The sequence below is a fragment of the Polyodon spathula genome, chromosome 1 (genome assembly GCF_017654505.1).
Source record: "Polyodon spathula isolate WHYD16114869_AA chromosome 1, ASM1765450v1, whole genome shotgun sequence".
Classification (NCBI taxonomy): Eukaryota; Metazoa; Chordata; class Actinopteri; order Acipenseriformes; family Polyodontidae; genus Polyodon; species Polyodon spathula.
The window spans coordinates 70,064,017-70,089,229 of NC_054534.1; the positions used below are offsets into that span (position 1 = coordinate 70,064,017).

Genomic DNA, 25,213 nt, shown 5'->3' on the forward strand with positions numbered 1-25,213 from the left:
TTATCTGAGCAGTTTATGTAGGCTTTTTTCTCCCTTAATCATTGTTGGGCATGGGGCCTGTTAAACTGTGTATGCCTTTATTGCCTTGTACCATAGATAGAAATCACATGCAAATGATAATAATTAAATCTTACTGTTGATAATGTTCCTTTTAATTAAAATTCAAACATCCGTGGGAACATAGCACACAAAATTATGCAATATGGTTCACAGACATCAAAAAAAGCTTCAGTCCCAGGCAGTAAGGTGAAAAAGCATTAGCAAGTGCTTAATAACATCCACTGAGATTAATGGGTCAGTGTTTTTGTTAGTTTACCAGAAAGTCCACCAGCTAATACATACAATAGCAGCAAAACAAAAATAATGTTTATTTTAATTTTTTTCAAAACCTTTTCGTAGATATCTTCTACAGACCAGTAGTAGCATTGCATTCAATAGAACAAAACAATGTAGTTTAACAAAAAAAGGGGGAATACTTTTCTGTCCTTCTTTTTTTGTAGTGAGAGAAACAAACACTATGGACTTAAACCATTCTTGCTGGCTGCAGACATCCACATTTGAATTTCCTTCATTCTTCCGCATTGTACACGTTGACCTTTACCAGCCTTTTTTTTTTAAATTCCAACCCCCAAGTGAAAAAGGAAAGTTTTTAAAATGTGAAGAGACATTCTGTGCACATTTGAGACAGCACAGGTTTTTAAATTAGCCCTAAAACTGAAATAAATGAATACGTAAATTGAGCCTGATTCATGCATTTTTTCCTGCAGACTGATGCATCTGACGTAATAGGAATAGGGACGGATCTCTCCCAGGAGGTAGAGGACATGGGGCATTTGGTATTGTACATTTCTAGCAGGAAGCTGCTTGCGTGATAGACTCAGAGACCAGGTGTGCTGTAATCAAGAAAGAAATACCTAGCCTTCATAAAATAATAAAATTAACCAAAAGCACGCTTCTGTGCGCCTCTCTTCCTGTGTGTGTGTGGGCCCGTCCACCTGCATGCAGTTTTTGTAAAATGTCCCAAATAAACGGCAACCTCACGGGATCCCAAATTCTGCTGGGGTCCCTATGCTATAGCGTAATTTGCATATAGGTTAATCTGGCCCTGACTTTGTGGTTGCATTGCAAGCATGGTTGACTGATTGCATACTTCCAGTTGTAAGTGGGGTGTTCGGTAGACCAGTTTGTTCATAACTTTAGTGTTCATAACTCTGGGGTTCTACTGTATTACTATTATTATTATTATTTTTATTATTATTATTATTTTGATGTTTCCAGTACTGAAAAAGGTTACACAAGTCTACAGATCAGAGGGGACTGAGTGTATGTATACTATATAGTGGGACTTTATGGTAAAGAAATACTGCAGGTACCAATCTCCGCTCTAACTGAGGAGTTTAAGTGCGCCAAAGTCCGACTGGAAATTACATTAGCAGATTAACGTGACAAATGTATAAGGGATGCAGCACCTGTGCTGAAAACTGGAAAAAAATGGGCAGCAAAGAAAGCTGTGGAAGATGCTAAAGCTGCCCTTCAAATCGGAGATATTATGGGGCAAGTTCAGCATGGAAAAGGAGGTTTTGGTCTCAGTTCAGCTCCTCCTACATGGCACAAGGCAACCCCAGCTCAACGGAGGAAGCTAGTAGTCAATGAGGTGCAAAAGCAGGAGGAGGGGATCAGGTGTGTAAAGGTCATTTCCCAGGCCAAGGAGCGAGAATGGATGAGATGGGAGAGTTTGGAACAACGCAAGATCAGCTGGCAAGACCTATGGAACACAGCAGGATCACTTTACTCATCAGATCAACATATGATGTTCTCCCATCACCAAAGAACCTAAACCTCTGGGTGGGTGAGAATCCCTCATGTCCTTTGTGCTCATCACCTGCAACATTAAGGCACATTTTGACAGGATGTAAGGTGGGTCTTAGCCAAGGACGGTTTACTTGGCGCCATGACCAGGTGCTGCGATGTTTGGCCTTAGCATCGGAAGACAAGCGTAACCTGACCAATAAGTTGCCACCAGTTCCATCAAAGCATTACACACAAAAGACAATATTCCTCCGTCCAGGAGAGCAACCACCAAGAAATGGTGTTAAAACCAAGCCTGGAACAACTGGAAACTGCTAGACTGGAAGATGCTGGCAGATGTTGGTCAGCGGCTTATTTTTCCACCTGAGATTGCCACCACTAACCTTCGACCAGACATTGTCTTGTGGTCTGGATCGGCACGCCTTGTTCATCTGGTATAGTTAACAGTGCCATGGGAAGATGCTGTGGATGAGGCATATGAGAGGAAGAAACTTCAGTGTGCTCAACTAGCTGCTGAAGCGTAACAGCGAGGATAGAGAGTCCGAGTTTACTCAGTGGAGGTGGGATTTGTGGCACACTCTACAACCCGGTTTCTCAGAGATGTCGGGTTCAGTGACCAAGAGTTGCGTCGCACAGTGAAGAACTTATCTGAAGCAGCAGAAAGGAGCAGCAACTGGCTGTGGTTGAGACAGAAAGATTCTAGATGGGGATCTGAAGCACAATAGAAAGAAAGCAACGCTGATGTACAGGTAAGTAAACTGGACTGAGCTGAGTGGGGGATAGAGGGGGGTGATGCTGGGATGCCAGAATCACTGGAGCCCTCTTGAGGTGTCGTGGGCTAGTCAACGAAACACCGAGGATGGAAGGTGCCCACTTGAAGACCCCAGAGATGTACCCTACTTAGCTCAATCCAGAAGGTTGTCATGCTGATGCGCTGGGGAGACCGCACTGGGTTGATTCCCCGAGCCAGCATTGCAGCCGTCGTGTGTGCTGATGTGCTTGGGAGACAAAATGAGCTGATCCCTGGAGCCAGCATTACACTTCAGCCATCAACACCAGACAGATATCTTCATCATCAGATAGAAAACAACGCAAATGGATGGAGATGCAGATGGATCACATTAGTTTATTGCAAAGCTACGTCTTAGTTGGTGCTTATCTTGGTGAGAGCCGAGTTCAAATTAGCATGAAGTTAACATCTACTCTCATGTAATGGAAATCGTTTATAAACTGTCCAGGTTTTCCTCTGCAATAACAGAAAGGAAATAAAACCAATATGAAACCACATTACATTGTGGAAGTTATTGCGTAATAAGTTACATTAGCCTTTTACTTTCTGTCTAAATCATAGACTGGTATTTCATATGTGTGTATTGCATTATTGTTATGACTGCTTTAGTTTAGATATTATCATTAGTTTGCTTTGTGCAGGTTTGATAGGTTTGTTAACCCTGACTGTAAATTATGTCATTTGATCTTTTGAATGATTACCCATGATTGTATTATCTTAATCTGGCCCTTTCGGTTTGTTGCCAACTACTATACATCTACTATAGGATATATACCCCATCAACATTTTTAATAATTACAAAAGCAATGTTATCCACATAGAGAAAGATAAACTAGGGACTTGTTTTATTTTTATAGGGCAGCTAAAATTATTTAAACTAATAAAATATTGCTATCAGTATAAAGCGGATGTGCTTTTCTGGGTGAACCAAAATAAATAACGCAATCCCATAGAAAATATGTCAATGTTATTGTTATTGTGTGCCTTGCAAAAAAACGTTTTATCTTTCAAAACAAACATTTCCTTTATTGTAAGCAACAACAATGACTACACTGAATACATGAATCACCTGTTGTTAAAAAGAGCAAACAAGTGCATCTTAATCAATGTATTTTATCTCAGAATAATAACATCATATCCCCTATGCTACGATATCAAAAAATACTTCCTCTTCTTAACAAATTAAATACACTGAGAAAACAAAAAAAACAATTCTAATATTAACAGGAAGGAAATTATATCACATACATACAATCTTACTAAAACAGAAAATCAGATGCCCCTACCTGTATTTAATTCTATATAAAACAATTCCACTATATATTGTTAAGATAACTATATTTGCTGATTGTTCCTTACATCAGTGAACATAACTATCTTGTTTACAGTTCCAGAACCGTCCCACCTCAATCAGGACATAATATAATATTACCTGCCTGGTTTGTAAACCAGTATCAATGATTTTTACATTGACTCATCAAATGTAATAATAATAATAATAATAATTATTATTATTATTATTATTATTATTATTATTATTGTTTTACCTTACAGTGTGTTAAATATGTGATGTAGTTTCTTAATATAATATAGATAGATAGATACTGCAAATCTTATAATTGGGTTAACTATAGGGCCCGTGCCAGCCCTCCCAAATATCACTTTGCGCAATTCACCCCCCCCCCCCCCCCCCCCCCCCTCTAAGAGAGTGGAGTTGGGTGGGACAAGTGCATATATCATCTTCCATTTCACTTTCTAACTTCATCTATGCATTTTTACATTTTCTATTTAATTAAATAGGCTTGAATATACATACAGTACTTGTAAAGCACGTCACATTATTAAATATATACTCAGTTTAAGTTTACATCCGGTTTAAGAAGGCATTAAAATGAAGAGAGTGTGTGTGTGTGGGGGGGGGGAAGAGAAGTGCTGAATACAGTTAAAAAAGTTAGACTGCCAAGGAAGTTTTTTTTTTTGCCATCCATTAATTTTTATTTAGTTATATCTGCGTACATTGAGTTTTATTTACTTCTGAGGCTCCTTACTGTAGTTCTGCTGCATCACAATGGATTGGTTTCTTATTTGACAAAATAAAGCGCCTGTGCCTCACAATGCTAGTTGTAGAACTGACAATAAAAGTCCAGTGGAGGAAAGTAACATAAAATATGCCATTGCTTCTTATTCTCCTAGTACAACAGTTGAGGATCTTAATAGAGATACTCCTAGCCAGCCTGTCTTACAATCATATCCAGGCAGAGGTGTGTTTGGTCAGCATTTAGAAGTGCAATGTAGAAAACATGTCAGCATGGTAAGATTTGTACTGATTCAATACCTGAGGAGCATCTGATTGGCTTGCTTGAATTGCATCAGTTGGATGCAGAATACATTACAACTCAAATAGTTCGACACCTCTCTGAATTAGGTTTTAATGCTGACAACATCATCGGTCAGTGTTACGATAGTGCATCAGTGATGAGTGGGGTTAATGGAGGTGTGCAGGCTTTGTTGTGAGGAAAACTAGGAAGGCACATACCGTACATGCATTGCTATAACCATCAGCTGCACTTAGCAGTAGTGCATGCAATTCAAAGTGAACCACGTGCAAAGAGATTTTTTGATCTTTGTAGTTCTCTGTATGCATTCTTTCATCGGCACTACAATACTCAAAAGTACAATGGCGCTTCACTAAAGAGATTGCTAGAAATTCCCTGGTCAAGCCGTTTTGAAGTGACCAAATGTGCTGTTGATAATCAGAATCTTATTCTTGAGATACTGTCAGAAGCCTCCGAGGATAATATTGCTTCCATAGACTTGTGTACAGAAGCATCCAGACTTTTGTTCTCAGCTGAAGAGACAGAGCGTCTTTGTTCTTGTTTAAAAGTATGTGTCTAAACGGTGGCCCCTCTAAAAGGTCTACATTTTTCATAATGAGATTAGATCTAAATGTATATTTGCAATGTCTTTATTATTTCTCATAGGGGGATAGTATGTACAAGTATATAAAAAAAGATTCATGATCTTGTTACTTTTTAGGCCTGAATAGTTGCCAATACAACCGTGTTATATTAAAGGGGGGTTGTTAAAGAAATAAAGATATAGGATATAGAACGTTTTATCAAAGTTGTCCCCAGTGGTTTCGGATGTCAGCGTCTGGTAATGGACGTTCAGAGATTACAATGTGCTGCTGAAGTGCGAGCCGCACAAGATCAGATGCTTTTTTTTCTATATTCCAGTCGAATCGTAGTTGGTATCGAGTTTCAATACGGCCAGCAAATTGTACCCCCATGCCTGAAAATTGATTTGGAATTGTCTTGGAAATCGCATCTGCATAATCGTTCTGAATAAAGCAGAAATAGAACATGCGACACATTAAAAAAAAAAAAAAAAAAAAAAAAAAAAAAAAAAAAACGAAATGTAATGGAATGGAATGAGCCTAATTATTAAGGGAAATTGTGAGTTGTGTTAGGAGACAAACCGGGCAGGAACATCAGCAATGCTATCTGCCGAAACAGCAACTACATTTTTTTTTTTTTTTAATTAACAACCGTGTAAAGTTTTCCTCGAAGAGAATGAAAAGGACTGACAATTGCAAATCAAAGAAATGCTCGTATCTAAAAACAAAAACGTTGACAGCTTATAGCAACTTGGCAAAACCCCGCCTCACCTTGGTACAATCTCTCAGCAGAAGACAGTGTTATTGGAATATTTGGAAGGTCTGTCACATATCCTCCCTCTTTAAGCGTTTCACTGTATAATGTATTGATCAGAAACAATGTCAAAGATACTGCGAGCAGCCTATGTCTAAATACACAGCATAAATTACAACTGCCATGTTTCTAAAAGTTCAATGAGGAAAGCGACAGGTAATACGACCAAATAGTGTGAGCAACGTTTGAAACGCTACTTCTATGATCTTGGCGTCGACCTAGTACTAGCCTGATACGATATCTTACTCGTATAGAAATTAGGAGACCCAGTTTCACTCTCTGTCAACTCTTGATGGGGGCGGAGGAAACAATCCCATTGTGAAAGCTATAAGAAGGGATCTGAGCTCATAAAATACCAGACTCTGCCTCGCTTAATACAGGACATTTTGCTAGAGACAGATCTTAGAATAACATCCAGATATTGACGCGAGTTTGAGGTCCTAAACTAACAGTGACCTTGCTTTTTCATTATATTTCTTCAAGAATGTTTTTTTTTGTTTGTTTGCTTGTTCTGAATAAGAGGCAGTGGGTATAATTTAAGTATGTTATCTAGTCATATAGGTGTAACATATATATATACATTTTTTAAAATTAATTCGTCAGAGAAGCAGTTTATATAAGTTCATAGTTTCAAAGTTTGCATCTTTTGGTTTCCGCAAATTACTCCATTGCCTTTACTGGTAGCATTTTTTTTTTTTTTTTTTTTGTGCCTGTTTTGCTGTTAATTTTGGTGTTGAAAATGTTGCTGCTGGTGTGGACTAGGGGCTCGTGTTTCTTGCTTTTACTGGCTGCAGTCTTGAGAATGGGACATTTTCAAAGGGCTGACGGCCCTGGATCCAAGGTGAATTCCATCAAATCATCTCCGCAGGAGCAGGTTCCAACCCAGGCAACCAACCGTTCCATCACTTTCCCTGTAGGCGTCATCAGCAAGAAAAGAAACAACCCCGGCCAGGTACGATCTGAGTTTTATCTTTCAAAAAAATAGATTCTAGATGTAGCTTTAAAAAATAGTTTCAAACATACCGTTCTATGCTTGGGTTTAGTCTGTGATGTGTGTATTTTGTTAACTACCTGAGTTCTGGCTTTAACAGGGATCAGTGCCCACATTTAGTTATTTTAACCATCAAATATGAAGAAAAAAATAATCTAATATGTTGTATTTAATGAACGCGTCTGTGTTATCTGTCTGTTTTTTTTTTTTTCACAATGTCAAATTTAAACGCAAAAGGTTATGTAAATATTTTGCAGAAGTGGATTTTTATACTTCTTAAAATAAACTTAGTACACACTTTATAACATTGACATGCTTCTGATATTAAAAAGAATATGCTTATAAATGTGTGTATCCAAAAAGTTTGTTCACCCCTTTTTAGCTTTTGCTTTAACTATAATTTAGTGTGATTTAGGCTACAGCACAGCATACTTAAAACATCGTGCGTTTTTGGGACCCAAGTTACATGTACGTTTGTGAGGTTCAAATCGAATTACTTGGATCAGACGCGCATAGAGAAATATTTCACATGCACAACTGAAACACACCAACATCAAATCTCATGTCGATAACGACTGAATCACCTTGCTGCAAATGTTTCAGAAAATCACTGTCCCATGCTTGGTCTTTCCCGAGTTTCCCTTTCTAAAAAACAATGAACACAGCGTCCCATCCGAGACAGAACAGCAACTACAGTGACAGCCAAATAGTCGACAGCAAAAATAAAAGCTACACATAAACCTATTTAAAATACAGACTTAAACTAGGGGGAAAAGTAGCTTACAAATCGTTCATGCTGGTTCCATTTCTAACCGTTTTACTCGCACAATCACAACTACCGGTGTAGTCTTATTTTCAGGTAATCAGTAAAAGGTGACAAACAAGCAGCGCACGGGGGTGGGGGGATTTAGAATCAAGAGAGGCATGCATAGCTCGCCTTCGAACCGTTAGCACCGTCACTGCATTTATTATAATGCTTTCCTGAGTGTGTGTGTGTGTGTGTGTGTGTGTGTGTGTGTGTGTGTGTGTGTGTCTATATATATATACCGATGGTACGCATTTGCGTCTTAAACAACAATAACTAAGTCTGCTTTTTTTTTTTTTTTTTTAATTATTATTATTGGTCCGCATGCGTACCTGCATACTAGTTATGTGAACCCCTGTCTATAAGGCTTTGTCAGACCTTCCTGGCACTTGCAGCATCTGCAAACTCCAACACTGGTGCTTCAAGTTCAGCATCTGCTTCCCACACATCTTGTACTCTTTCCTCTGTAAGTTCAACATCCATTACGGAGAGCTATGTTGTGTAAAACACAAGAAACCAGGATGATATTGCTAACCTGAGGAATGTGCTGTAGTGTTCCACCGCAGACATCCAAACATTGGCATCACATATTGAGGATTCCAAATATTCGCTCAATTAGAGTATGAACACATTTAAATGTACGTTTATAGCTCTGTTCGGCAGGGGTCGTGTGGTTGAGCGGTGTCAATAGCCACCGCTTCAGTGGATACCCGTTGTCCCCTATCAACCAGCCTCTCAGACTGTCATGCCGCTGAAACGCAGCTGCCACCTGCAAATTAATGCGGATAAACAAGTCATGCGCGGAGCAGCGATAGTTTGCATACACATTTGTGATGTAGTTGTTTGGATCACAGATCACACACTACTTGCACATCGACAGAATATGCCCCCTTTACGATTTAAGTAGAGATGCTTATTCTGTGTTGGTACACGTACCTTAGACTTTTTATATACATGTCTCCTTCCAGGTCAGCCTGATGCAGTTATAAATGGCAGTCAGTGATTGTTTGTCTGTTGAGGCGAAATTGGTGCATACATTGTGTGTCAGACAGGCTCAGAAAAGACAGATGATTTCTAAATATTAGGGGATGTCTACTCCTCCTGTCTTTGTCTAGCCACGTAGAATTATATTATTATTATTATTATTATTATTATTATTATTATTATTATTATTATTATTATTATTAATTATGCAACGTATCACATATGTTGGCAAAGCCTGTTTGCCCACACATGCGCCTGATTCTGGTGCGCTAACTATTCACAAAAGTGTTTTGCGATTGCCTTAGGGGTTTGCGAACGTTGCAAAATAGGGCCCTAGGCCTATTATAAACGTTAAACGTATATTGATAAATGTCCACAATACTATAGACTTCAGAAAGTCACATTAAGGCGTTTAGACTTACAGTATTTGTAACTTTACATCAATGTATTATTATTATTATTATTATTATTATTATTATTATTATTATTATTATTATTATTACTGGTCTTTGTAAAGAGAGTCTACCTCATAACTCAGAACTGAATGTAGCTGCTGTAGATAAACTGTCTAAATGAGTTGCATGTCATTGCTTTAATAGCTTCAAATTAAATTCATTGGACATTTAGCAAATACTAATAGGGATGGTCTTTGAACTCCTTAATTTTCTCAAGATAACACCAAATTCATTTCAAGGGGTCTCTGCCCTTTAGAGGTAAACTTTTTCCAAAGTCCAAGCTGGTGTTCTATTGCAACAACAAAAGATTGTCTCAAAATCATTGGTATTAATTGACATTGCTGCTGTAGTTTGGGGTTTAAAGCACTTCACTGCAATTTTCTATTTTGTGATTAATTAAATATTGGATTATGCGCGTCTTGAAATAAATAACATATAACACCAAATACCTAAATCCTATATTTTTAAAAAGCTCATAATATTTAAATTGTTGGATGTATGGGGTAAATGGTATCTGTGTCAAGGTCTATATATCTTGTTTATTTTTTGTAACTGTTACCCTAAAGGTTTGAAATAGATGTTACAAAACAACCAACTGTTTTATATATAGTTGATAGTAAAGTTGTATTTATTTATTTATTTATTTATTATAATTGCAGGGTAAAGCAATACAATTTGAAACAAAATAAATTGCTTAGCCTTTTGTATTCTCTATTTTACAATAAATAATACATTGACAGGCCAGTTTGTTTATATTTTGGGGCACACATTTTATGTTCCTTAGAAACCTGTATAGATTTTAAAACAAATGGTACTTCTTCTGCAAAGCATAACGTTTGCTTCACTGAGATATTTTCAGACTCCAATTTACAAAGGGATTCATTCCAGGTTTTCTGTTTCTTTGGGGGGGAAGTGAAAGCATGTGCTGTAGAATTTCTGTTCGCGTTCCCATGGCCACAAGGTGTGGGCTAAGTTTCCACAAGAATTCAGACTTGGGCGGAGAGAAACCATTTGTTTGCATATACTACACTCGAAATAATATGAATATGAATGTTTCTTGTACCAATTAAGATGTAGAATGCATGACAGATTAATTCTGTGAGACAATTTTATAAATTGAAAGTTTCTGTTTTAAACATGTTTTGAAAATAAAATAAATGGAAATTGGTTTATATTAACAACACATTTATTCCTATGCTAAGTTTACACTGTATTTTAACAACTATAAAAACACTCAATGATAGAATATGTAGTACTACTAAAATAAACTTTCCGTATTACTGCAACAGATTGTTTTGCAAAAACAAACTTCTAATATAAAGTTACAAAAACTAACAAGTAGGTTGAATGTAAAACCTTGTCTTATTCATCTGAATTTTTTATATAAGATAATACCAGTAAAGGGTTTGAAAGCTATATGAAAGAATCATGATATAACTCATGATTATTTTAAGATTAGTGTTTTTTGACTTTGTATTTCATTTAGTTAAACATATTTACACAAGGAGACAAAAGAGAGCTAAAAACTACTTTACAATGTGCCCTTAGCTATACACTTAAAATTACATTTAAAATTCCGTGCAGACCAGAAACAATAAAATCAGGTCACACATTAGAGATCAATAGCGTTTTAAAAACAAAAATCCCTGTGCATCACTGGCAAGCTGCTAATAGTTATCCACTAACATGTTTACAGGCAATTTTCTGCAATAAAGCTGGTAAAAGGAAAATAAAGTGACCTTTTATCATGAATAGCATTTGTGCTCCACAGCAAGGTCCCAATTTAGTTGACTAACGAATCTCTGCTTCTCAACGAACTCATAACTGATACTAATCTTGATCATCTCTGTCTAGCTGAAAGCTGGCACTCTGTAAATGATAAGCACTCTCTACATCTATCCACCTCAAATGGCTACTTGCTCTTTGACAAGCCAATCCTCACTGGTAGAGGTGGGGGCACTGATGTTATTGCTAACTCTATGCTTGCTGCCTCAACTCTGTCTTTCCCAGCCTTCTCTTCATTTAAGCATCTCGCTATCAAGCTCCCCTCTCCCGAGTCTCTCATCCTTGCTGTTATCTATCGTCCACCAAAGAATATCTCTACTTTTATTGCTGAGTTTTAGCAAGTCCTCTCCCAAATCTGCACTTCAACTGACAAAATTTTATTCCTAAGTGACTTCAACATCCGTGTTGATTTGCCTTCTACCCCTCTAGTGACCAACTTTGTCATAATGCTGGACTGTCTTAGACTATCAATCTGTCAACGTTCCCACTCACACTCATGGACACACCCTGGATCTGCTCATCACTAAGGATCTTGATACCTCCAATCTCTGAGTGACGGATCTCTCTCTCTCTGACCATTTCTTAATCACTGCCAATATTAATCTTCCCGCACCTTCAGCTGCTACTGATACAGTTATTTCCTTCCATCCCCAAAATCTGCCAAATCCTATAATACTCTTGAAATGTGTCTCTTCTTCCCCACTGACTGGTACTCTTCCATCTTCGGCGATGATGCCGTGACCCTCTACAACGCCACCCTTACTCAGATCATCGACACAGTTGCCCTGCTTACAACCAGAACAGTGACGAAACATCACAACTGTCCATGGTATACCCTCAAACTTCGACTGCTTAAGTCTGCCTGCCACAAGTCTGAGAGCAAATGGAGGTCGTCTGGATTAACGATTCACAGAGAGTGATCTCCTCGGTAGCTGCAGGCGTTCACTTGGTGCTGCCAGGGTGAAGTACTTCACTGAAATCATATCCATGGGGCACGGTAAACCAAATATTCTCTTCAAAACCATTGATCAAATCCTGAATCCATCCATTGATAAATCCATCTCCCATTCATCCTCCTCTCTTACCTGCCATGATTACTCTTCTTTCTTTCGGAAAAAAATCGACACCATTTATTCTAGGTTCTCCTGCCATGAACCCAGTATAGTGCTTGACCACCTCGACTCCCCTCCGATTGCCCCTCCAGCTCTCTCTTCCTTCTCTCCTCTCTCTAGTCCTGATGTCTCCAACCTATTGCTGAAATCAACTTCTTCCACGTGCCCTTTAATCCCTAGCCAACAAATCTTGTCCGTCTCTGTGCTTCTGACCTTGCTCCTTCCAATATGCACACTCTCAACCTGTCCCTGGCTTCATGCCTGGTTCCTGCTGCCCTCAAGACTGCCCGAGTAATGCCAGTTCTCAAAGAACCCTCCCTTGACCCGGCTGCCTTATCTAACTTCAATCCCATATCCAATCTTCCTTTTCTATCCAAAACCCTTGAAAGGGCTGTAGCCAGCCAGCTGATGAAACATCTCACAGATAACAATCTGCTTGAGTCTCTACAGTCTGGCTTTCGGCCGCATCACAGTACCAAAACTGTTCAGCTCCAGATTGTAAATTACCTTCTGCTTCATGCTGATGCTGCTGCTCCCTCTGTTCTTGTCCTCCTTGACCTAACTGCTGTTTTTGATACCATAGATCATAGCATTCTTCTTGACAGCCTTCAGAAATGTGCTGGGATCTTTGGAACCTGTCTCTCCTGGCTGCCCTCTTACCTATCTGGATACATGCAATCTGTTTTCTATGATGGAAGCTGTGCTGACGCAAACCCTGTCACTTGCTGTGTCCCTAAAGGATCTGTTCTTGGGCCTCTTCTCTTAAACATCTACATGCTTCCCCTGGGTCACCTCATCCGCCAACATACTCATGTTTCACTCCTATGCTGATGACACCAAGCTTTACCTAAAGCTAGACCCTGGATGTCCCTCTGCCATGATTCGACTCTCAGCTTGCATCCAAGACATGGATGTCTGCCAATTTCTTCAGCTAAACACTAAGAAATCTGAACTTCTTTTAGTAGGATCAAAAACTCAACTAGTAACCTCTCCTTTGATGCCAAAATCTCCTCTGTAGTCAAATCCTCCTTCTACCACCTCTGAAACATCTCAAAGGTCCGTCGCTACCTTTCTCTGCCGGATGCAGAGATACTCTGTCATGCATTCATCTCCTCTTGACTCTGTAACTCTCTCTAAATGGTGGGCTTTCATCACGTGCCATAAACTGATTGCAGCTGGTTCAAAATGCTGCTGCTAGGATCCTTACCAGATGTAAAAAACATGACCACATTACCCTGTCTTGCCCAGCTGCACTGGCTACCTGTAAAGTTCAGGATTACTTTCAAAATTCTCCTGCTTGCCTACAATGACCTTCATCACACAGGTCCAGAGTATCTCTCCAACCTGCTGACCCGCTATGTCCCTACACGCAAGCTGAGGTCCTCTGACTCAGGCCTGCTGGTTATACCCAAGCAAAAGTGCATCACACTCGGTGAGTGCTCTTTTAGCTTCATGGCCCCAACTCTTTGTAAGTCTGTCCCAGCTTTAGTGCGTGCAGCTCCCACTGTCGCTCGCTTCAAATCAACTCTCAAAACCCACTTGTTTTCTCTTACTTTCATTGCTCTTTAAGCCTGATCTGTTAGCTGTTGTCTAAATTGCTATTTTAGGTTTTTACTCCATCTTATTCGTATGATTCTGTATGATGTATGATTCACAGTGTCGAGCCCTGTATTTAATGTAATATACTGTATTTAATGTATTTGCATTTTTTTGTACTGTTTGTATTTAATGTGTTATGCCCTGTATTGCACTGTATTTAATGTATTATGCATTGTTCCTCACTATCTTGTAAAGTGCTTTGTGATGGTGGTCCATTATGAAAGGCACGATATAAAATAAAGATTGCTTGTCTGATTGACTTCTCAGATGGTTTGATTGGCATTTTGAATAAATCCAGTCTTCAAAGATAACGAAATGAATTGTTATTTAGAGTTATAGTTCAGAAGAATAATGTTTTAAAATCCAGTATCTGTTCAAAAGTGATTTTGACGGAAGTATTAAAAATCTAAGAATTTACTGTTTTTATACAAGACAGGACTTATTTTTTATTGAAAATCTTGTTCTTGTTATACTTGTTGTCTTCAAAGCTTCCCTAGAAAACTTAAAACATTTGTGCTCCTTTAACTGGTTTCAATATAAGTCCTTTTTTTGTTCTGCTACCATTAATTATCTCCTTTGCGCTAGGCCTCTGTGTTGGCACCACTTTCAGGGTTTCAAACATTGGTGGTCGGCATTCTTATATAATGTATTTGCCAATTATTAAAATAGGCAGCAATAGAGCTCCCCAGCATACTGTATATACTCTATACAGACCGACTGTATGTCTACAAGCAACCTCAGGCTTTCACATACTGATGTGATATTGTGGCTTTGACCTGCTGTACTAGAGAAGGAAGATAATGCATCTCCATGTCTATTCTGTTGAGTGAAGGTTTGCAACGTTACCACCCTGGTGGGTTTTTTTTTTTATTTTTAAATGAACCACGAGCCGAGACCACCAACTTTCCTGTTAGTTGAAACATCCTTCAGCCTTTTACCCACATAAACAGATAACATGCAGACAAATATGCACTTTTTTTGTTTGTTTATTTGTTTATCACTTAGCAGCTCCCAAAATGTTTCCAATGTGAAATCAGTTTTTTTTTTAAGCTGTGAGTTTTGAGTTTATATATTTTCTCTAACAAACTGTACTTAAAATGACAGCTCCGTAATTCATGACATCATGCCTTAATTGTAATTACCGTATCCATTTAACTTAATGAGGCAGAATTCCTTGCTTTTGTCCGTCTGTAAAGTTATTTTAGTCAACCACACAAACTCTGCTTATCATAAAGATAGGGTTTTATTTTTAGTGGTGGAGAGGTTACCTTGTGCCAAGTTTTAGTGAGCTGTAATTTTGCAGATACCTTCTGAGTTAATGTAGGTTATTGTTGCTATTGCAAATCAAACATTTCAACTTTAGTTCATATTTAAAACCAGTATCCCACAATTATTAACATTGCCATTGTTGTATTCTAGTCTAGATAAGGCTTCACATTTTATGTGCAATGATTGTGAGTAGTTACTGGTTGGTGATTTTAATGTTAACTTATTAGATGGATCATTTGACTCGATATATCTTTTAAATAACCTAGAATGTTTTGGTCTGTGCCAGCTTCTTAGTCAGCCTACTCATATTAACGCATCTAGGGCTGCTTTAATTTACCATGCTTACATCTCAAATGTCAATCTTTTTTTAAATTTATTTCAGCTGAAGCTCCACTGGGCTGTTCTGATCATAGTGTCTGGGTTTTAATCATATAACTTCTCCAGTACTTTCTATCTATCATTCTATCTGGGCTATAAAATGACTGACTGGGGTCTTGCTAAGGAACTGTTAAGTAATTTGCCATTCCTGATCTGTTTTTTTCTCTGATCTTGAGGATTCCTGGGCTAAATTAAGACACTGATATTTACAGATTATAAAACATTGTATTCCATTAAACTGATATGTATTGCATTTTCTAAACCATGGCTGTCTGCTGAACTTATAAAAAGCACAAGGGTAAAAAATAGATTATTTAGCGAGGCCAAACAACTTGGTACACCCATTGCTTGGAAAGCCTTCCGCACTTATAGAAATAAACTACCTAGTTACTAAGGAAAGACAAAATGGAGTGGTTAGAAAGTATTCCTCAAAACTTTTCAAATCCGAAGAAGTTTAGGTCTATGGTAAAGGCCAGTTCTGGAAAGGGCAGAGCCTTGTTGTATGTCAAATGGACAAGTCTCAGCAGACACTCCAGCTGACATAGCCGATCTTTTCAATACGCATTTTGCTTCTTGTTTTAATCCAATCGATACTCTGTTTGATTCTGATACACCCTTGTCAAAATCTTTATTAGAGGATATACACTGCTCCCCAGTTCAGGTTGTGGACATATTACTTAAACTTAAGCGTCACTCATCTACTGACCCAAATGGCATCCCTGCTACAAGGCTTAGATGCACTGCTCAAACCATTGCTCCACATCTTTCTTTGCTGTTCAACCTGTCCCTAATTCAGGGAGTGGTTCCTCTGCAATGGAAACACTCATGGGTCCCTCCAAGCCACAAAGGAGGCAGTTCAAGATTGGTTTCTAATTATAGGCCAATTTCCTTTTTACCTATTGTCTCTAAGATTCTGGAGAGGATTGTATAGTTCTTGTGAAAATTACCTTTCCTTTAACCAGATTTTAATGAAATCACATTTAATAATGCCCTTTTAAAACTTTCTAAATACGGTTTTGGTGAAGGCATTGTGGACTTTTTTTCTTCTTACCTTAAAATGGGGTGTTGGCAAAATGTTGCTGTCCAGGGACAACTTTCCCCTAAGTTACCAGTGATATCTAGTGTTCCTCAAAGGTTTGTTTTGAACCCTTTGTTGTTTAATTTGTATGCTAATGATTTGGCAACTATACATTTTTTAAATGTACCAATATTATTATGTTTGCAGGTGACATTACGTTATATAAAACAATTATAAATACAGAACTCATTAGCTTTTCAACTTGATATCAGTCCTGTTTTATGTAGTAATGGTGGTGTTAGACACCCATTTTAAGCCTTTTTAAACAACCATTCATTGCCTACAAAATGACTGATAACTCCAAAGGCTCCAAAAACCAATCAGGGATGGTTTTATTTACAGTACAACTAAATTACACATGTGGAGACATTTCTAAAGAAAAATGAATTTTTGAATACATCTTAAAACTTATTTTTTTACATTCAAACTCGGTAGTCGTAGGGTATGTTCCATTATAGAGTGAACAAAGTCATTCTCTTAATAATCTTCAGATTCTCAGCTGTTTAGAAAGGTATATTACGGTAAACTTTCGCTGGATATTTGTCCTGATACACAAGCTGAAAGTCACGTTATGTCAGTCAGACCTCAAACAGGTAGAATGTTCACTGGAGTGGAAGGGTTAAACCATTAAATGGAGGAAGGTCCTATTTTATTCTTGTTCACTTCTGTAAGGTTTTGCATTATCTGTGTTCTACCTCTATGTCAGTCTGTTCTCGTAAAAGACCTGGGCTGAGAGGTCTCCACAGAGCTGCTCTGACCATCAGTCCTTATCACCTCCAGTTGTGTCGTTATTCTTAATTTGGCACAGTCTTGGGGTTATGGAATAGACTCTATTGTGTTGTTGTCAAGCCTCTGGTTTTAAAACTGCTGTTCAGAGTCATCTGTGTCTGAGGTGAACTTTTTAAAATATAGTTACATGTACAGTATTTGTATGTATGTAGAACCTTTGTGTATTTTGGGGGGCTGGGGCTGGGGCTGGGGCTCCTTCCTTGTGTCATCCCACTAAAATACCTGTGTCACCCTTTAATTACCTGTCAGTCACCCTATTTAAATGGTAGCCAGCTTCCTAATTCTTGTCTTGCTTTTAAGTTTCCTCTATCCTCCCTTCCTCCTCCACTTTGCTGCGTCACCTCTGCAACGGTTCCCTTTGGGGACAAGTGAAGCTCACTTCCCAGTCTTAGAGGCCACAATGTAGTCTCGCTGTCCGAGAGGAAGGTTCAGAGGGGACCCCTGGCCAAAAAACTACATTTAGTTTTCCATTCTCCTGCTTAAATCTATTCATTTGCACCTGTGCCAGTCTCCCCCTTCAGAGACCAAAGCTTGCTCCCTGCTTTCGAGCTAGTCATTGACTCAACTTATCGAAGGAGGCTCTTACAGCGGGGGGGGGGGGACGACGACGACCCCAGACGCTCTTTATGTTTTTATTTCTTTATTCTCTTTTCCAGTGCTTTTGTTCATACTGCATAGATTGTGATGCACTCCATACTGCCTCTGAGCGGTAGCCAAGTCTGACTTCTCTCAATTAAACCTCTCAGAAAGCCAGGGAGACCTTACTTTGGCCTCTATCCTTTCTTAGTTTCCCCTTAGGGGAAGTTCCTCACTTCCCGGCCTTGGAGGTCGATTGGTTTGGTCTCACCTCAGCGAGTCACACGCACTTAGTCTTTATTCTAGTAGCCCCTTTGCGCAGGCCAGGCTCTTGCCTTGTAAAGTGTGTACATATGTGTACTTTTATTGATATTTCTTTAGATGTATAGTAATTGTAATATTGCTTATTACCGAGTATGGCCTACTTAGGTCTCTCTTTATATTAGTGATGCACTATTAAGATGTACTTGTGCTGGCCCCGTGGGCACAAAGTAAATAAATTAAATTAAAGTGAATAAACTAAACTAGTATCCCATAATTATGTCCAATTGTGTACTTACTTGGTTTACTAGTAGGCAAACATGCACCCCTCAGCTAGTACCAGAACCTGGACCAGGTTTTGAATGTCATCAACATTTTGGAGCAAAACAAAAATTCCACATGATACATTTGTTATACTGATTATTATTATTCAATAATTATTTTTCATTTTCAAAACTGTATTATTCTTTTATTGTCCTCATGTAGGCTGTAGCTGCATTAAACCACCTGTTTGTAGTGAGAAATAAATTAACCCCATGGCTAAATCATTTTGCTACCATATCCTTAGCCCTTTTCACATGTCAGTTGTTTGCTGAGCCTTGGTTCCTGTGATCTTCTTCTTGTGAGTTTACAGTTTCTGCATCCATAAGAAGCGCACTCCCTAGTCAAGCTCATCTGGATAGTGTTCTCCTTGCCTTCAAGATGGCCTCAGGAGTGACATGTGTGTCTGTGGCAGTGCCTGTCTCTTTCCGGGACGCTGTCATCTGTTTTTTATTAAGTCCATTGTTGCCATAGCATGAAGTTCTTCCTTGAGCTGGGTTATTCTGCAAAAACGTCACTGGTGTAGCGCAGCTGCTCATCAAAGCCCACCAAAAAGGGTTGTCAGAATTGGTTGGAAATAATTCTGCTTGGTCGACAGCCTGACAGTATAATTTTGTTGTTAAATCTACTAGTAGCTATTGTTTTGTAGCCTGATAGCAATTCTGTCACTTCAGAAGCTGGAGCCTCAAGCAACATTTACAGCAGGGCCTTATGCCATCTAGTTCTGTAACTCCCCAAGTAAAGTAGCTCTATTTAAGCTTTCAAAACAAATTAGTGAAGTTACTTTCAATTCAATTTGATTAACAGTATCTTAGAGCAGTACATTATTAAAATAAATATGGACATAGCTCTTTATTGTTGATTGTATGGTTTTACTGTTATTGAGATATATTTTCTTATTATTTTTGCTTAATGTTGAACATCACTTAGTAGGAGCTATTGTTCTTTTTCTTTCTTTTTAAGTATTTTTTGTTTTGTTTCACAAGAGGCAGCACACAAGACAAAATGTATTCTGTGTTACAATATAAGTAGGGCTGCTGTTTTTTCAGCATTTTTTAATCCCCTTTTTTTCTGTTTGTATACATTTTCAGGCTTTTCTAGAAAGTAAAAAATATATATTTTAAGAGGTTTTATTATTTTGTATACCGTTTGAAATGTGACTTTACCATGGTATTGGCCAACATGAACTCTTGTAGTTTTGATGGAAAGAGATAACCTATGAACTGTTCAAATCTAATAACAACATAGATGGAAATCAAAGTGCATGCACGACATGGAGATAAACGTTTATTTATGTACTTGTCCTCTTGATATACATCTCTATATATATTATATATATATATATATATATATATATATATATATATATATATATATATATATATATAATTTATATATTATCGGCATCGAGTCCACACATTATCCCATTTATGTTCTTTATTATTATTTTATTTTTTATTATTTTATTAAAAGCTAAAATTAGAAACACACTCCTCAGGTAATCAGTTAGGGCAGGGCTTTTGAGGGGTTGACATAAGAAATACACTTTTGTTCACTTCTCAAATCACAAAAGGTGAAATCAAGTGTACAAAAGTTCATTTTAAATGCCCAAAGCATTTTCAAAATATGTTTTTACCTGTCATTGCCGCAACTAAAATATCACAAGTTCCACAGGGTTCTGGCTGTGCTTCTTTTTGTTTTTTTCAGTAATTATTTTCCTTTTGACTTAAGGAAAGCCAATTTTACCAGCCACAAAATTCTAAGTTTACTTCCTGAGTTACAAGTAACAGATCCTACCTGAACCTCACAACTAAAGGAGACTCAAGAGAAGTCCTTTTTCAAGTAGCACAGGAAATAAATGTTGAGAATCTGCACCTAGTGGATGTAAGAAATTCTATGTTTGTTGTGGTATTTCTTACAGATATATTTCTTACTTCCACTAGTGGTAGTGCTGGGGATTTGGTAAATGTTTACACCAAATGTAAGTCGATGTATATGTTTCTGTGAGTGCAATTGAGGACCATTTAAAAAGTCATCAGGATGTGAAACAGAAAAAGACACAATGTGAATCTAAACAAGGATACAATCAGTTGAGATAACTCTTAACATACACACTCGTAGCAAGTTGTTCTTTAAGGTCAGCTGCTGGGACACTTGCGGCTTCTACTTTACCCCAGGGAGACTACTCACATTAGCTTGGGTAAGTGATTCAAGAAATCTGCATTCAAGATTTAGTAAGTTACAGTAGCACATTTAAACTAGCCAGGGTCTAAGCTGTATAGCTGCTGCTCATTTTGACTGATGTAGTTTATTTGATTTAGTTGTATGCTGTTGCATCCTTATTTTACATTGTTTCATTCCATGTATATATGCTGGTTTACAACTAACATTTACATGTATTTCACATATTTTATTGTTTTCATCAAACGGACAATTGTGTTTGTGTACTTCTCTTGTATCGTATATTAAGGGAGATGACAAAAATGTATGTGTTAAAGATAAAACTATAAGTTACACTTACTGGCACTTGAGTGTGGCAATGTGGAAAGTGAAGATGACATGGGCAACTCAGTTTAAACAGAGGAAAACAGTGTAGGAAAACTGAACCTCCAATGTAATGGGATTTTTTTTTTTAACTGTTGCCAGGACCTGAAGGGCTTCAGTGTGGTTAAATGATACTAAAGAAGTGTCTTGTGTCTAACGATGTATTCCTTTAGTGTTCAGAGGGCATGTAGATCTATAAAACTGACATAAGAGAACAGAGACTGTGTGTGAGAGATATAAAGCAAGGAGTGTGGCGGGTTCCTGCACAACATCTGATAGCCCTTTTAGAGGAACATCGTCAGGTCTGCAGTCAGTAGTAGCAGTATTCTGTGTCCTATTCTGTGATTGAACTATGTTCCTAATACCTCTCAGGCATAGAAGAAAAAAAATCAATACAATACAGTACAATACTTCAGTAACATAACTGAGTCTACGTAAAACATATCTTGGTGAATGGAGTTACATAGTTTTGGGTCTTATTAGCAAGGCAACCTTCTCCTATAACAAATGTACAGTACAACATTAAAAAACTAAACAAAACAAAAACAAAAAAAAGTATGTAATTGAATAAACATTAATTCAGCACTGTTATGAAACCTTTAGTTGGGTTGTGTACCTTTAAGATCAAAACTAATATGCAAAGGAGAGTGTAAGTTTAGTGCCAGTTAGATATGCATGTGGCACTCAGCTGAGGAGGCACGCATTGCTGGCTACTCAATCAGGCATCTCTTTGAATAGAAGTATATCTTAGTTTAAATATTGATTTATGAAATGGCATGATAAGTGGTTCATGCATAATTGTGTATAATTGGGTTGCAGAAAATGTAAATCTTGTAAAAGCTTAGAAAAGTGTAACAAAGCATAGTGATATCTTGGCATGGAAACTGCTAATTTAATGTGGCTGTACCTTGATAAACTTTTATAAGGGTTACTGTAGTTTTATTTCAAAGCCTTGAAAACCATTGTTGAAAGAGTTTATGCATGTGGCTACATTACCAAGGTAAACCTCTTACAGCACCAATGAGTTTGTTTGTTACTTCTATGAATGGGTATCAAATACTGTATAAATGCCACAAGTGCTTACATCAATGTTTTTAAAGGGTATTTTAACAAATGGCTTTGTTTAATTCAGTGGAGAAATAATGAAGAAAGTGGAACCAATTCATTTAACATTGCTTATAAAAATAACTTTTTTTTTTCATTACAGGTTAAACTAGGCAGTATGCATAATTAAATTAAAAAAAAAAAAAAAAAAAAAAAAAAAAAACATTTTGACTGCTGCATAACTTCTTGCCAGCTTATATAAACAGTGTTAATCTAAAACTATAAAAAATGGGTTATAGAGAACAGATAATAAAAATAATGTGTACAGCTCTTTAAAAAATAGACTGCCTTTATACAGTCGTAGCATCAAACACAAATCAAGTCCTTTTGTCTGTCATTTTATCACATTGTGTAACATCTGTATCCCTCATCGTCTATCCAGGATGTCGACAGACGCTCACATGCCTGAGCCCCGTGAGGATGAGCAATAACTGTATTAACAGACTAAATAGGGGAGAAGGGAGAAAAAAGAGGCCAAAGTTAAGGCATCAGACCGTGTGGAGAGCGACAGAGTGAGATACGGTCGCGGGGCTTAACAAATCTTCACCCTCCACAGGCTGTGAATATGGCGTTTTTTTAAAACATGACAAGATAAATTGCACTTATCATTTGTGATACGGTTTTGTGTCATTGGCTTTCAAAGGGTATCTTGTGTAACCGTGGAGCCTCAGTTGTGGTAAGTGTCTCCTTGGTTGTGATGTAATCAATCCAAGACTCAAAGCCAAAAATCACAGATAGGGATCACACAAGGCTGTAAGGGTTTTCGGTGTGTCGTTTGAGATAACAGACCATTTTAAAAGGGGAACATTACTCCTCTGAACACTTTTGTGTTACTTGTATACAGGGCATTGTGGCTTCCTCGGTTTTGTCTGTAATGTATATCTACTTTACAGATGTCTGTCTTTTACTATAAGGTTGCAGTGAAAAAGTTGGAATATATTCGTTACGCTGGAAGTTTAGGCAACTGCTTTGTCATATAAAGTACCTAGCAGACTTGGCACAAGAGTAAAGTATTTTGAAATGGAATATAAGAGGAGTGCTACATAGTTTTTAATTGATGCACTCTTCAGGAAGTATTTCATGTGTTTTAGTTCTATACATAACACTCTTTACCTGGTAACAAGGGCGCTGGAACTAGGCTTTGCTTTGAACTCTTGGCTTTGCATGGCTTCCATTATATAAAGGTGTTACAGTTTTGTTCAATGGCTTTCGGCACCCCTACTTTAAAAATAGTTCCAGTGTCACTGCCTGGTATACTGAATCACAGTTTTTAAAAAAATTAAAATGTGTATTGTGCTATACATAATTATTGGGAGTATAAAATTGACAACAGTGCTGTTCTGTGTTTTCTCAAGGAACACTTTCAATTATTTCCAGTGTGATTTTTGCAACATTTCATCAATAGGGTTTCTAATCTTTGGCTACAAAGCAAAATTTGCACTATTTAATGATTATGGGAGGAAAACAAGAACAAAAAATACAAAACTTGAATTGCTACAAATATAGAGGCAATATAATATATAAAGGCATCTGGACGTTTAATACAAGGAACAAACAGATTTATTTCTAGTTTTGTTACAAAATACCAGATTTCAGAGGATCCTACAAATAACTATGTTTTATTGGTTGTTCCATAAAGGAACAAACTACGATAGATTCTATTGGGTGAAATAAGACATGTTACAAAATATTATAAAGTATGCTTTAATCCATATCATATTTTATATATATATTCTATATATACTATATATACTTAGATATTATATTGCAAATAAAATGTGTGTATGTTGTCTATTCAAGGTATCTCCTGTAAATGGTGGTGAAACAAGAAACAAATCTTTAAAGGTCCCTTCTTTACCTCAATTTAATTGTTTAAATGGCATCACGGTATTTGGACCCATTACTCTTTATATGGATTCAAAATACTATTAATTACTGATCATGTTAAATATTAAAACTTTATAAACTGTTCAAATAAACTGTTGTTCAAATACATTTGAACAACAAAGAGAAATCTTTTGTTGTCAGGTGCAAAGTACTGTAGGCTGTATTAATACAGTTGCAGATGTACATCTAAGCAGGATACTAAGTGCCATCTCTTGCCTCAAGTATCATTTGAATAAAATGATCTAAGGAATAGATATGCGCTACTGGGATTCACATACATAATAATCATTCAATTAAGAAGAATACTACTCTCTGTGTTTTGATCATTTACGTTCAAGCTTAGCACATTTTATGGTGCCTTTTGGCGGAGCCCGATCTGTTGTTTACAATACATGCATATCACATTTGTGCAACCAAAGAACTGTAGAGAAACAAACATGGGAAGTCATACATATTGGGTCATGAAAAGTGAAGTTGAGCAGAGCGATTTTTATAAATGAAAATCATCAACTGGTAGCTTTTGGTTTTAAGGAAGCAGAAAAATATCCAGTACACCCTTCTGGTTGGAACTGGTGGTCAAGAAATATTTTGTCATTGTAATAGTAGTAGTCATAGTAGTATTCTTTAAATAGGGATATTAGGTTTTGTGTATTTTTAGAAATCAAAAACTCCTGTTCCTGGTATTGTATTACTTCCAGAGTGCCACTCAGGGTCAACCAGAGTGAAGCTGTAGCAGGGTGGTACTTAAGAAAGTCTGCATACCTCAAATTGAAGAACAAAAGTGGCACCAGCGAAAAATGCTGATAGTATGTATTACTAGGAAATAGGTTTTAAATCCTTTGTTACTTATACCACACCCAGATTGTTTTTAAAATGTATTGTGGATAGGGTATTGGCCCTTTGGTCCAGTTGTAATAAATGTACTGAATTGTTTAACATGTCAGACATAACAATTCTACTACAACT

At 37.4% G+C, this 25,213-nt stretch overlaps 1 protein-coding gene across 1 annotated transcript in view; it reads left to right on the forward strand.

Moving 5' to 3' along the window:
* Positions 1-6,616: 6,616 nt before the first annotated feature.
* LOC121321813 (dickkopf-related protein 2-like) overlaps positions 6,617-25,213 on the forward strand; it is a 31,012-nt gene continuing 12,415 nt past the window's right edge. The window contains exon 1 of the mRNA XM_041261034.1: positions 6,617-7,261. Coding sequence (XP_041116968.1) covers positions 7,049-7,261 — 213 coding nt within the window. The 5' untranslated portion in view covers positions 6,617-7,048. The remainder of the gene's footprint in view (positions 7,262-25,213) is intronic.